Consider the following 12,125-nt stretch of genomic DNA (forward strand, 5'->3'; position numbering starts at 1 on the left):
TTTGAGACAAGGTCTCATTTTGAAACTTTCCTTGGGCTCAGTGGCCATGTATTTGCAGCAGCTTTGAGGATGAGGCTGTACCACAAGGCCTGGCCTTCTTTTAAAAGGACATTTTTATGCAAAGACATCCTACTGAGAAAGTATGAACACAAGCATGGAAACCACTTAGAAACCATTAGAGTGGTTTCTTGCTATGAGTATGCACACTAACACAGTCATGTGCCTGCGTTCTGCATCTACCCAGTGAAGTAGCTCCCACTGAGGGAATGAATAACAACAGAGGAAGACAGTGACAGAGAAGGGGCTGAAACGGATCACCATGATGTCACCTTTGCCTGTATTCACCTTTGTTCAAAACAGAAAACAAACACAAACCAGCCAAACTACAATGTGTAGCTCAAAGAGAAAGATGATTCATTGTAAATCTGAATATATGATGTAGCCTTGTGTAATTGGTATGGCTGCTGACCTTCATTGAAATCTAAAAGGATAGTTTTTCTCAATCATAACTGGATTTAGAGTGAGTGATGACTCAGTGTCTTGAGACTGGGTATTTGGAATTAAGTTCATCAAAATTGCCCTGGCCTTATATTCTAAAATAGTATGCAGATCGCTACACAGCCTGTGCAGATCTTCCTCCACTTACTGGCAAGGAAGAGAAATCTTGTTAAAACTAGCTTTAAATAAACAGAGTCACAGAACTGGAGCTCAGAGGACATTCTCAACCATCACCAAAGACAAACAACATAATACAGGGTTCTGGGTCATAACAAACTACTTTGCTTAAAGCTGACAATGGTAAAATAAAAACCCTAAGCTTTGTGTGTGAACGTGTGTGTGCACGCGCACGTGCGTGCGTGCGTGCGTGCGTGCGTGCGTGCGAATGAAGCTAAGGTATGAATTCATATATATTCATTGTATTCACAGGCCTATATCTTGGGCTAGTAAAAATACATTGAACTTAAATATCTTCAAGTAAGGATGCCTGAAAGTGATATTATTAGCTATCTACCTAAAAGATAAAAGCCCACAATACATGGAAGTCTATGTATAAATATACATATGTAATTTAAATGCAATTTTCTTGTCTGGGCTGACAATGCTACCTCTAAGAATCATAGACCACCTAATGAAAACTCCGATTCTAAGCATGAGAAGCCTTTTTTATTTTAGTTGTTAGGCAGGACTGTCCAAGCAACTCCTAAACATTACAGGGTATTGCTATTACCTTTAGTTGCCCCCCAGATGTGGCAGGTAAATCCCTGTTGCTGAAGACAGTATGCACTTCAGATATACCCTGAGCTAAAACTGACTTGCAAGCCTCCTTCCTGAGGACTAGCTCTCGTGGTACTAGAAAGTGCCTTGCAGGCTTCCAAAGGAAAGGGCAACCCACAGTCCTCCTCAGCTACGATTCCTATAACCACGAGAAAGACCAGCTTGGCAGGATAACCCTCAGTGTGCAGTGGTAGCACAGTAACCGATAGCTCTCTAATTGGACTTGAGATCTGCTCAATAAGAAGGAAACTGTGACCGGTGCAGGAGACCTAGCCAACTACCAGAGCTAGAGAAGTAATTGATCTTGGAGAAGAACTTAAAACCACCACTTTATCAAACCAGTAAAATCCCTAACTACATTCTGAATAACTGTCCTTGTATTCAAAGATAAGTATAGTCCTCACCTCTCATCAAGGAAACCTCTCAGTGCAAGGACAGAGACGAATACAGACAACCACAACCAATCAAAATACAGAACTGTGGAGCCCAGTCCCAACAGACACATCTACAGAGAAACTCATGCAACTCCTGAACTCATGCTCAGGAGTCCCAGTGGGAGAAACAGGGTGGAAGGACTGCAAGAGCCAGAGGACTGGGGACTTTGCTCTGAGATTATGTCACCTAGGAATGTCAGAAGCTGCACCCATAAAGTCTTGCCAACATGACTGCCTAAATAGGAGCTCAACAAGGACAATAGACATGGCGATGTGGACAGGAATGGGGGTGAGGGTCAGGGGGCAGTGTCTAACCCTATGCAAATAACACAGGCAACCAAGGAATGCTCAGAGTGGGAGAAGTAGTCTTCCCAAGAACACAGCAATTAGTTATCCAATACTAAATGGTCTGGTCGGCTCTGTAAACATACACACCAGTTAACATACAGACTGAGCAGGTATTAGTTAGGGATGTATATGTATATAGATATACATACATGCATATAAGAACAATTAATGAAAAAGATAGCATGAATTTGAATGGGATCCAGGAGGGGAATATGGGAGAGTTTGGAGGGAAGAAAAGGAAGAGGGAAATGATGTAAGTATATTATAATCTCAAAAATAGAAGGAAAAAAACCAATCTAACAGTAACTTACTGAAAACTTATTCTTTAAGTGGGAATAGTTTAGGAATTCCAAACTTTAATATTACTACATTGAATCTCCCCAAAATATAATTTGATTTTCTATTCAATATAATGTAATTATTCCTGGAGTCTGAGAGTTGATTATTAATAATATTATTTCCATCAGCTCACTTTTGTATCCAAACTGTGAAGATCATTGTTCTAGGTATTTCCATAATAAGAAAAAGTTTCTTCAGAGCATCAGCTACAGGGAAAATATCGTCTTTCTTTGTTGATTGCTTTTAAATTGTCTCTGTCAGAGAATTATGAAGATGATAAAAACAAGAAATGTCACTTTATTGGTTTTCTTTTGTAATAAAATCTTGACTTTTTTCACTAAACATCTGAGTGCATGCTTTAATTACTTCTTATTAGTTATTGTGCCTCTTATTTGTGTCTATGACCAAAATGAGATCTTTTTGGAAGTAAATTCCAATAGGACCATTACTAAGGGTATCTGCTGATTCCATTACCCTCAAGCTTAGGAATATCTTATAAAATATTAGTGTTTTGAGTCAGTAAGAAATAATATTAATAATAGTGATGCTATCTGGACGATTTAGTGACAGAGTCAAGTGTAAATATCTAGTGAGAGAGTATCATATTCTTTAATTTAAATAAGCACTTACTTATATTTAAATATAAATATAAAACCCCAAAAGCCATTCATAATTATAAAACATAAAGAAAATTTAAAATATGAGTGTCTCTCACAGAGTAGTGGAAACTTACCCATCTTTTTATTTGGTCCAATCATCTTTACAAAGTATCTGACTCCAAGCTGTAAATACATGTATTTCATGAGTCTGTGTGTGTGTGCCCATGTGAGGTGGTGGTGTTGGTAGTTAATATTTCAGTGTGTAATTATCTTCACTGAAGTACTAGGTTGCCATCAAGCAGATTTTGATCTTGTCATCTATTTCTTTTCTTTTTAGCCAGCCATTCTTGCTAGCTGGGATAGAGTTCAGTTTCTAACTTGGTTACGGTAGTCACTAGAAGTGAATTCTTTGGGAACATGGAAGTAAGCAGTAGTATGTACCTCATGTTCCTGACATCTTTTTGAACTAATCTGAAGCATTCCTGGTTCCAGACCATCTGGAGAAACACCATGGAGATTAAGATGAGCAGTGTTCTCCTTGCAGTTAGCCATGAGAATATGGCCTTCACTCTGGGCAATGCATGTCCCAGGGATGGTGACATTCATAGCAGTGCTAGCAGGACAGTACCCTTTAGCTGATAATGACATAAAAAACATTTTGGCAGGGGCTGGAGAGATGGCTCAGAGGTTAAGGGCACTGACTGCTCTTCCAGAAGTTCTGAGTTCAATTCCCAACAACCACATGGTGGCTCACAACCATCTATAAGAGTTCTGGTGCCCTCTTCTAGTGTGTAGGCAAACATGTAGGCAGAACACTATACGTAATAAATAAATAAATCTTAAAAAAAACTGGATTAAAAAACATTTTGGCACAAATGTATTACAAACACTGGCCCACAGAAACATAAACCCCAGAGGGGGTTCCTGGGAAACTCCTACTATGAGTGCTAATACTCAGTTCTCTCTCCGTTGTGGGAGGTTATAGAGGAAGCTCTAGGGCTGACCATGAAGTGGTTTTCACCAATAAGGAAGCAGCTGTGACGATTTACCAAGAAATATGATTCATTTCAATTATTTAAGAGGCTCCATAGTCCTTCTCGACTGTAGGAGTTTGGATGTCAGCCCAGAGCCAGTAGTAAGCTTGTCAAAGACAGTGGTTCCTGTGGGTTCTGTATATCCTTCCAGAACTTCAGAATGTCCTTTAGATGAATCAGATTTTCTCCATATATTTAAGACAAAAAAAGTACTGAAAGTGTTGTAGTAGGTTGGATGTTATAGCTGACTTCAACTATGCTAAACATTAGCAAGGTTTGTGAAAGCATAAAATGTACATGAAGTTGGGTAGGTAGGGAGGTGAGGATAATCTAAGAGGGGTTGGGGAGATGAAAACATGCTCAAAATGTAATGTATGAAAAAAATTTGAAGTAAGAAAATTGAAATGACAAGAAGAAAGAACTGTAGATTAGTGAAGGGTCCCAATCTCTTAGCCATTTGGCATTCTAGGCATCTCTTGCAAGATCAGATAATAACTTAAAATGCCCCCTGTGGTTTTCATTATGTAAAATCATGGCTACTAGCATACATTTACATTTGAAAGTCCTGATTATCCATGTCCACTTCTATGTGCACAGTTCCCAGTCTTACAGTTTTATAAATAAATGCATTCCACCAATGTGTGCTAATTAACTATCAAAATGTTGCCCCAAAGAAAAAAGCTTTAAATAATGAAGTTTTAATTAGCCTATCAATTTCCATGTTTAGCTTAACTCTAAAATGCTTGCAACATCAAGCAGAAAAAATTTCTGCTTTATCAGTTTTTCTTAACTTTCAAGAGTGGGGAGAAATGGGTATTTTCTTTTCTCTGTTGTCACCAGCCCTCTGGTTTTCCTACCTTCTGGAAGAAACTGGGGAACTGAAATCAGCACAGAAAAAGAATCTCATTTGCAGGGTGGCTGAACTGCAGCAGGGCATGTCCAGTTTCCTCCCCACTGTGCCTGTAGTCTACCTTGTAGTTTACAGAAAACCATGGAACGAAGACTAGAAAGTTATATAGATTTAGTTGGGGGATGTAATGCTCATTTCCAGTACTTTAACTCAGCTGGACTTGGGCTATCAGCTACTGTTTCTATTCTCTGTTACAGACACAGGTTTATTAATTTTGTTGTTGTTATTACTTGTTTCCTTTTTCTGAGTCCATGCCTTAGAAAAATAGATATGCATTCTATCTTTGTGTGTGTGTGTTGTACACGTATATGTATTTTCATTTGTGTGGGTACATATATATGTGTGTACATAGAGGCCAGAGGTGGATTTCTGTTGAGTTCCTTGATAGCTTTCTTCTTTGATTTACTGAGGCAGGATCTCACACTGAGCCTGGAACTTCATGCTTCTACTACTCTGGCTAAGCCAGATCCCCCTTCACTTCCCCTCTCTGCAGCACTGGGGTTATAGGTGACCACCACACCTACCCAGTTTATAGGTGTGTGTGTGTGAGGGATCTGAACTTTGGTCCTGATGCTGACACATGGCAAATACTTTATCCATTGAGTCATCTCTCTAGCTTTGGGCATTCTACCTTAGGTAGCCCCCATCTGTGGGTAGGTGACAGTCAGGGAAAGGGGTGGAGGAAGCACTCTATGTACAACATATACTGGCATGAAGATGTCCATATATAACAGTGCTATGAACAATGAATACACACGATACATTTCTTAAATCCACAGTCACAAAAGAGGAAGATGGCTAGGAGTTATTGAATACTTGATTTAAGTTCTCCAGGACTCTGGGCCCAGAATAGCTCCTCTTACAGCAGGTCAACTCCTTCAATGGGCACAGAATAGACGCCTTTGGCTGTTGCCTTTGAGGTTCAAGCTTGGCCTCCTACTCTAACTTTTCAAATTAGAAGCAATGTAGTTTAACAGCCAAAGGAGGCGGGGGTGGGGGGGGGGGGGGGGGTTGGGAGAGACATGCCCCTTTCCCTGCCAGAACACCAGCATGGGATCACAATTAAAATGTCCCTCCCCCATTTTTGTCCATTCCTTAATCCTGAGTGATTTAGAGTTATATTCTGGACTTGGTATGATAAATCGGAAATACACTTACAGTAGAAGGAAATATTATAGAGTAGTAGAGGCCAAAGTTGAAAGGCGCCCAATTCAGGTCAGATAATCATGAGCAAGAACCCTTTCTTCTTCAGTTACTTCTGGAAGGGTAATCACATCTGACTCTGTTTTTGCTATATTTGAGACAGGATATAGCTCAAGCTCATGACCCCCCTCATCAGCTTCTGAGGTACAACAATTACAGGTGGGTACCACCCTGAAGCAGCACCACCTTAACAGTGATTGTGAGGTGTATCATTGTTTTATAGACTATGAAAAAGACAACAAAAATAAGTGTATAAAGGATCCCCTTAAAAATCTGTGATACCAGCTTTAATGTGATGGTCAATGGAGATGAAACCAACCCTAGCGCTTGATAGTGATGGCAGCTTTACAGGATTCAGAATTACCTGGGAGACAAACCTCTGGGCACAATAAGGGAGTGTCTTGACTGGGCTGAGGTGGGCAGGCCTATCATGAAAGCAAGCCGAGCACCAGCATTCATCTCTCAGCTCTCTCTGCAGCCAGACTGCAGACTCGCTGTGACCAGCGGCCCCATGCTCCCGCTGCCTTCCCTCCCACGACGATGGACTGTAGTCTTGAAATGTGACCAGACTGAGCCCTTCTTTGAAGGCTCTGCTGTCAAGCATTTTGTCACAGCCACAGGGAATGAACCGACACATCACCCATTAGATAAGGCTTGGAAGAAAGTCACATCTTTTAATCTTGAAACTGAATAAAGAGAAAAATAGCCAATATTCTTCCCTGATATTTCAACCCAGAATCTTCACTTTTTTGCTTTTTATATATGCAGTCAGTGTGATCATTGACCTGAAGCAGAGAAGGCATGTAGTATCACAGGTGACTAACAGATGTATGTGAACTTACTTTGAAAATGTTACTTTTTTTTATGAGGATAATCAATCTGGAAGTGTTAAATATGAAAAAGAAAACAATAAAAGCCTATGTCTTTAAGTCAGCAATATGTTATTAGAATTTATAGGTATATGAGTTAACTTAAATGTTGTTTTACAGGGCTTATTGTGAACTGTGCTCTAGCAAATATAACGAAAAGAAGAATAGAAATAGAATTAGAGAATACTAAACTAGGTGATCCACTATTGTTATTTTTATGTGGTGTGTGGGGGTGTGCGTGTGTGCACATGCGCATGTGTGTTTGCAACTTTGTACATCTATGCCGTGGATACCCACACGGATGTCTGAGGTTGACACTGGGAATCATCCCCAATTTCTTCCACCATATTCCTTGAGATGGGGTTGCTCAGTGATGCTCAAAGCTCATGGAGATGCCTAGTCTCCTTAGCTAGTTGTTTCTAGGGATCCCTAGGTATATATTCTGGGTCTAGCATTACAGGTGGGCCACCATGCCACCTGGCATTTTTCATGTGGAACTGAGCACCTGAGCTCTGATCCTCACAATAGGATGGCAAGAATGCAACTGATAAGCATCTCCCTAGTCCCCATCACTGTTTTGGGTGTGTCTAAGGTAATAATCAGATTAATGTACTCACCCTTGAAGTCAACATAAGCACATCTCACAAGCTGCCATGTATTTGCAACATGTCTATTCAATTTGGAATATATTTTTATTGTTATAGATATATTTATTATGGTCTCCTAGTTTTCATAGTTTCATTGAAAAAAAAAGTCTATAGACCTTAAAACTCAAACACTAAAAACACATTCTAAGGGGCTTTGGGTCATATGTTTGGCACTACAGTGTCCTCACACTGTCCTACCTATAGGGTACTGTTCCAAAAGTTCTACTTCTCTATAAAGTAGTACTTGATAGCTCTTATTATTTTTTTTATATTTTTTCATTTAATTTCTGATGAACTGAAGTTTCTGGGGGTAGGGAGCCCAGGCTTGACTAAGGAGAGATGGAATGTGGTAGGCCAAAGGTCAAGTTAATTTGGGTTTTATTTAGCCCCTTCATTCAGGTAAAAATCTTTCTGGAATGTATAAACAGAGCCTCTAGATTCCCCTGAATCAAAGCCTGAGTATGCCATGAGACAGCATCTCAGACATACAGCAAAGACTCCTGGCCTTGCTCCATCTTACCCACCTCATGTTCCCCGCAATGTATTTTAAAAAGGCCATCATTTGTATCTTCAAATGTTATGCTATAAGAGCCCTGGGAAGCTGTTGTTACATAGGAGCCTGGACAGTGAGGGAATCAGAGTCAATGTCCCTAGGCCATACTCACTTATATTTGGCTCCAGAATTAACAATCTCTGTTTCTTTCTGTATGAGCTCTGTATCTGTGTGGGTTGGTTTGTTTTTGTTGTTTTTGCACTGATACCAAAATATGTGAGCTTCCTGTAACTGCCCTTTGTGGCCTGAAGAAAGTATCATGGATTCTTTCTACAGGAAATGAAGTTTGTAATTAGAGCCAAGTTTTCTTATGTATATATTTAGTACAAAGATATCCCTAATTAGCAAGCATTTTACCTCATCAAATTTTAAGGTCAAATGAGTCTTTTTAGACTATGGATGCTTTATACGGGCCAAACGTAATGATGCTGGAGCTGTGAGACTGCCTGCTGATGCATTAAACTCTGTCCGGGACACATCGGTCATCCCCCGCTTCCCATCAAAACATCATCTCAGCTTCCTTTCTAACACGGAGAAGATGAACACTCTTGCATTTTTCCATTGGCTCCCAATACTCAATGATTATTTTATTTTATTTACTTCTTACTGTAATGATATACATTATATAGCACTTGACGACAGCTATGCAATTTAAGAGGTGTTTTCAGACTCTTCTGGAAACACTCAAAACAGCCACAGAAAATGGAAAATGGCTAAAGCATTTGCTGAGAAATCTCCCAGCTTCCTTTCTTTCTTGAAACAGCTCTCTTGATATTCACAGTATACGATGGCACATGATTATGATGCCTCTTAAATGACAAATGGACAAATGAGGGGCTTGGAATAGAAGTACTAAAGCCCCCTATTGAAATTATGGCTTTGGCACAAAATGTCATTTATTCAGTCATTCAAACATCTCTATCCCATTTCCTCAAGAATGAAAAAAAAAAAAAAAACACCACAAAAGCCCAGGACCCTTTTCATTGTCATTTTACAAAAATAAATAACCAAGAGCACTGATTCCCAAGGACCAGCAGGTGTACAGCCACAGCTCACTGTCAGTTAATATGAGGAGGAGATATGGATGGCTAAGACGAAGTCACTGGTCAGGAGATGCTGAGTGGGTAAGAGTGCTTGCTGTACACCCACGGGGAGGCCTGAGTTTGAATCCCCAGCACTCGCCATGGCCACATATGCCTACAATTCTCACATTCACGGTTGGAAGTGTGTGGAGACAAGAGGACTGCTAGGAACCGCTGGTTGACACAGGCTCCTGGGTCCTTGAGAGACTGTGTCTCAAGGGATAAGATGGAGAGTGACAGAGCAGGACACCTGATGTCTCCTCAACTACATGTAAATTCTGTACACACGTGGGCATACATGATACCCATTTTTTTTCATGGTGCCAGAAGTCTGCTTTGGCACCTTCCTGAGGGAGGGCTGCTGCCCAGTTTCTGAGCAGCTCTCAGAACTCACCTCTCCTTCTCTGGGCCATGGCCTCCCATTCTGGGTGTACTTGCTCTGATTCTGCCTCTTCTTTTGTCCTCCATCAGCGAATTTGCACAGTAAAGGCTCACTGGGGGCTGGAAAGAAAAGAAAGAAAACCACATCAGTAGACGTTCCATACAAATAAGTAATTATTCCAGTTGGGCTCAGAGTGGGCCTTTGTTAAGAATGTGTTCAAAAGGAACATCTAGTTCTGGCCGCTTTCCTCTCAGCCTCACTGCCTGGTGTGCTAGCCATTGCTGGGCCTCCGAAAAGCATGGGCGACCTCAAGAGGTTGTAATCTATACTCCTGGAGAAACGCTTGAAGTAGAACGTCCACATGTCTCCAAGACAAGAGACTTCTAGTGTATCAAGAAACACACGCATCCTCAGCACTCGGGGCTGATTATCTCCCCCTCAAGGTAGCTATATTTTCACTATGCAAACTACAGAATTCGATTTTGAGAAATTGTTAGAAATCAGAGCAGCGGGGTAGAGAAGGGATGGAACACAAAGTTACACTCAGAAATGTACTTCATTAGGAGACAGGGCTTGTCAACCACGGTGATTCATGATTTAGGCTTCGAGGTGTGAGAACTTTCATACCAGAGAGAGCAGATAGGGGCAGCATGACAGGGGGCCTGAAGGGAAAAGAAATGCTCCTGAATGAAGGGGCACTCTGGCCTTTGAACATTTCCGGGAATGGGTAGAATGGATTATAGCACGTGATTTAATCTGGCATAGCCAATGTGCCAAGGAGCCAGGTACTGAGAAGGTCCAGAAATCTTTCTTGTAGCATCTAGTGTGAGGGGCTGCAAGCCTCTTCACTCTCTGTCCCAGATAGAGGGCTATAGGCTGTGTGGGGTGTGTGGCCTGATTTCTCTAGGCCCCAGGTCTTGTGGTTGATGAACTAGCATCTTCAGGTGGTAAAACAGAAAGGAGATTCTGGGAGCTGCTTGCCAAAGAGGTAGATATCTTGCTAAATAACAGCCAACTACTCCTCCATAACAGCACAGATGCTAGAAATGGATCTTCCATGCAAGCCTTTCCCCTTCAGTTTCCCAGTAAAAGCCAATGAGAGGCCAGGAAGTTAAACTGTTGGGATGCCAATTGAAAATTCTGAGAAACTATCACCAAGTGTGTCAGGGCAGTTCCCAGGAGGGGATGGCTTTTGCCTCTTTCCTCCTCCTAGCTCTAAACTCGTAAGGACTCATCCTCTAAAAGAGTTCTCCCCAAGTCCTCCTCAGCTCAGAGAACTGATGTGGAGAAAGGACCCTGTTTGTCTGTAGAGAAAAGACAGAGATTGCCCAAAAAAGCCCAGGAGCCAGGTCCAAATCCAAGAAGAACAGGAGGAGGTAGAAGGGTGCCTTAACACTGCCCAGAGAAAGGCTTTCTACCCCTATCTTCCTGTATCCTGTTTCCTCCCACAGAAGCAACACTAAACCCTGGAAGGTAGAAATTTGAGGCAGAAAAGCATCCTTTATTTCCTAAGTAAACCTGTTTGTCTGTACTAACTTCAGCCTCAAGCTATCTGGTAGATGGGGTAGGAGTATGAATCTTAGATTCCAGTAACCAAAGGTTGTCTATGCCTTTATCTGATGAATTACAGTTACTATAGGGGTCTGATCATCTTTAGTAAATACATTTCTTTGAAGAATGTGATCAAAATTAAAATATATTAGAATGTCTCTTCCAACAATGGCACTGCAAATGTCTTTCTCAAAACCCAACAAAGCAACACTATGTTTTGACAATTGGTAACTGTCTCCACATCCCTACATGTCTGAAGAGAAAGTCACATTGACCCAGCAAACTTGGTGACTATAATAAGAAGGCTGAGAAGGTTAATTGGCTGGTTGTATGTTGGAATAAACCAAATATTACTTTGTAAGTTTATAATTAACCAAAATAAATCACTTCTTCCCCTTGCCATCTGAGAACATGAACTCAGCTAAATATTAATTGTATCCCTGGGCATTTTCAAGTTTGAAGACAATTCTAATTGTCTCAAAAATCAATAGTGAAGAAAGAATACAGGCAACCCAGCATCTACAAACAGGCTATCTACAAACATGTGTCTACAAATAAATATTTGAAAATTATTTGGCTTCAAAGAAAAGTGATGTTTTGACTGACCCTTTAAGACTATTCTTAGTTGCAGATATCTATTTTTCAGATTAAAAGGAAAAGAAAACACATGATTCACCACTGGACAAGAGTAATGCAAAATAAGATAGGGTCCCTATCCTATACAGAACATATCCCATCATAGGGTAGTTCTCCTTCCACAGTTTTGGTTATTAGGGAGTAAGTGTGGTTCAAAAGCACTGAATGCCTGGCATGACAATGTAGCTCAGCTGGTAGAATCTTTGTGTCACATGAATAGAGCCCCAAGTTCGGTCCCTAGGACTGCACAAACTGGGCAAGGT

The 12,125-nt window shown here is 40.8% G+C and overlaps 1 protein-coding gene across 10 annotated transcripts in view; it reads right to left on the reverse strand.

Annotated features, from left to right (window-relative positions):
* Positions 1-12,125, reverse strand: part of Rbms3 (RNA binding motif single stranded interacting protein 3) — a 1,336,321-nt gene that overhangs the window by 131,204 nt on the left and 1,192,992 nt on the right. For all 10 annotated transcript variants that reach the window (XM_037208204.1, XM_037208207.1, XM_037208205.1 and 7 more), the window contains one exon: positions 9,688-9,794. In XM_037208204.1, the coding sequence (XP_037064099.1) occupies positions 9,688-9,794 (107 nt within the window). The remainder of the gene's footprint in view (positions 1-9,687; positions 9,795-12,125) is intronic.

This window comes from Peromyscus leucopus, chromosome 7 (genome assembly GCF_004664715.2).
Source record: "Peromyscus leucopus breed LL Stock chromosome 7, UCI_PerLeu_2.1, whole genome shotgun sequence".
Classification (NCBI taxonomy): domain Eukaryota; kingdom Metazoa; phylum Chordata; class Mammalia; order Rodentia; family Cricetidae; genus Peromyscus; species Peromyscus leucopus.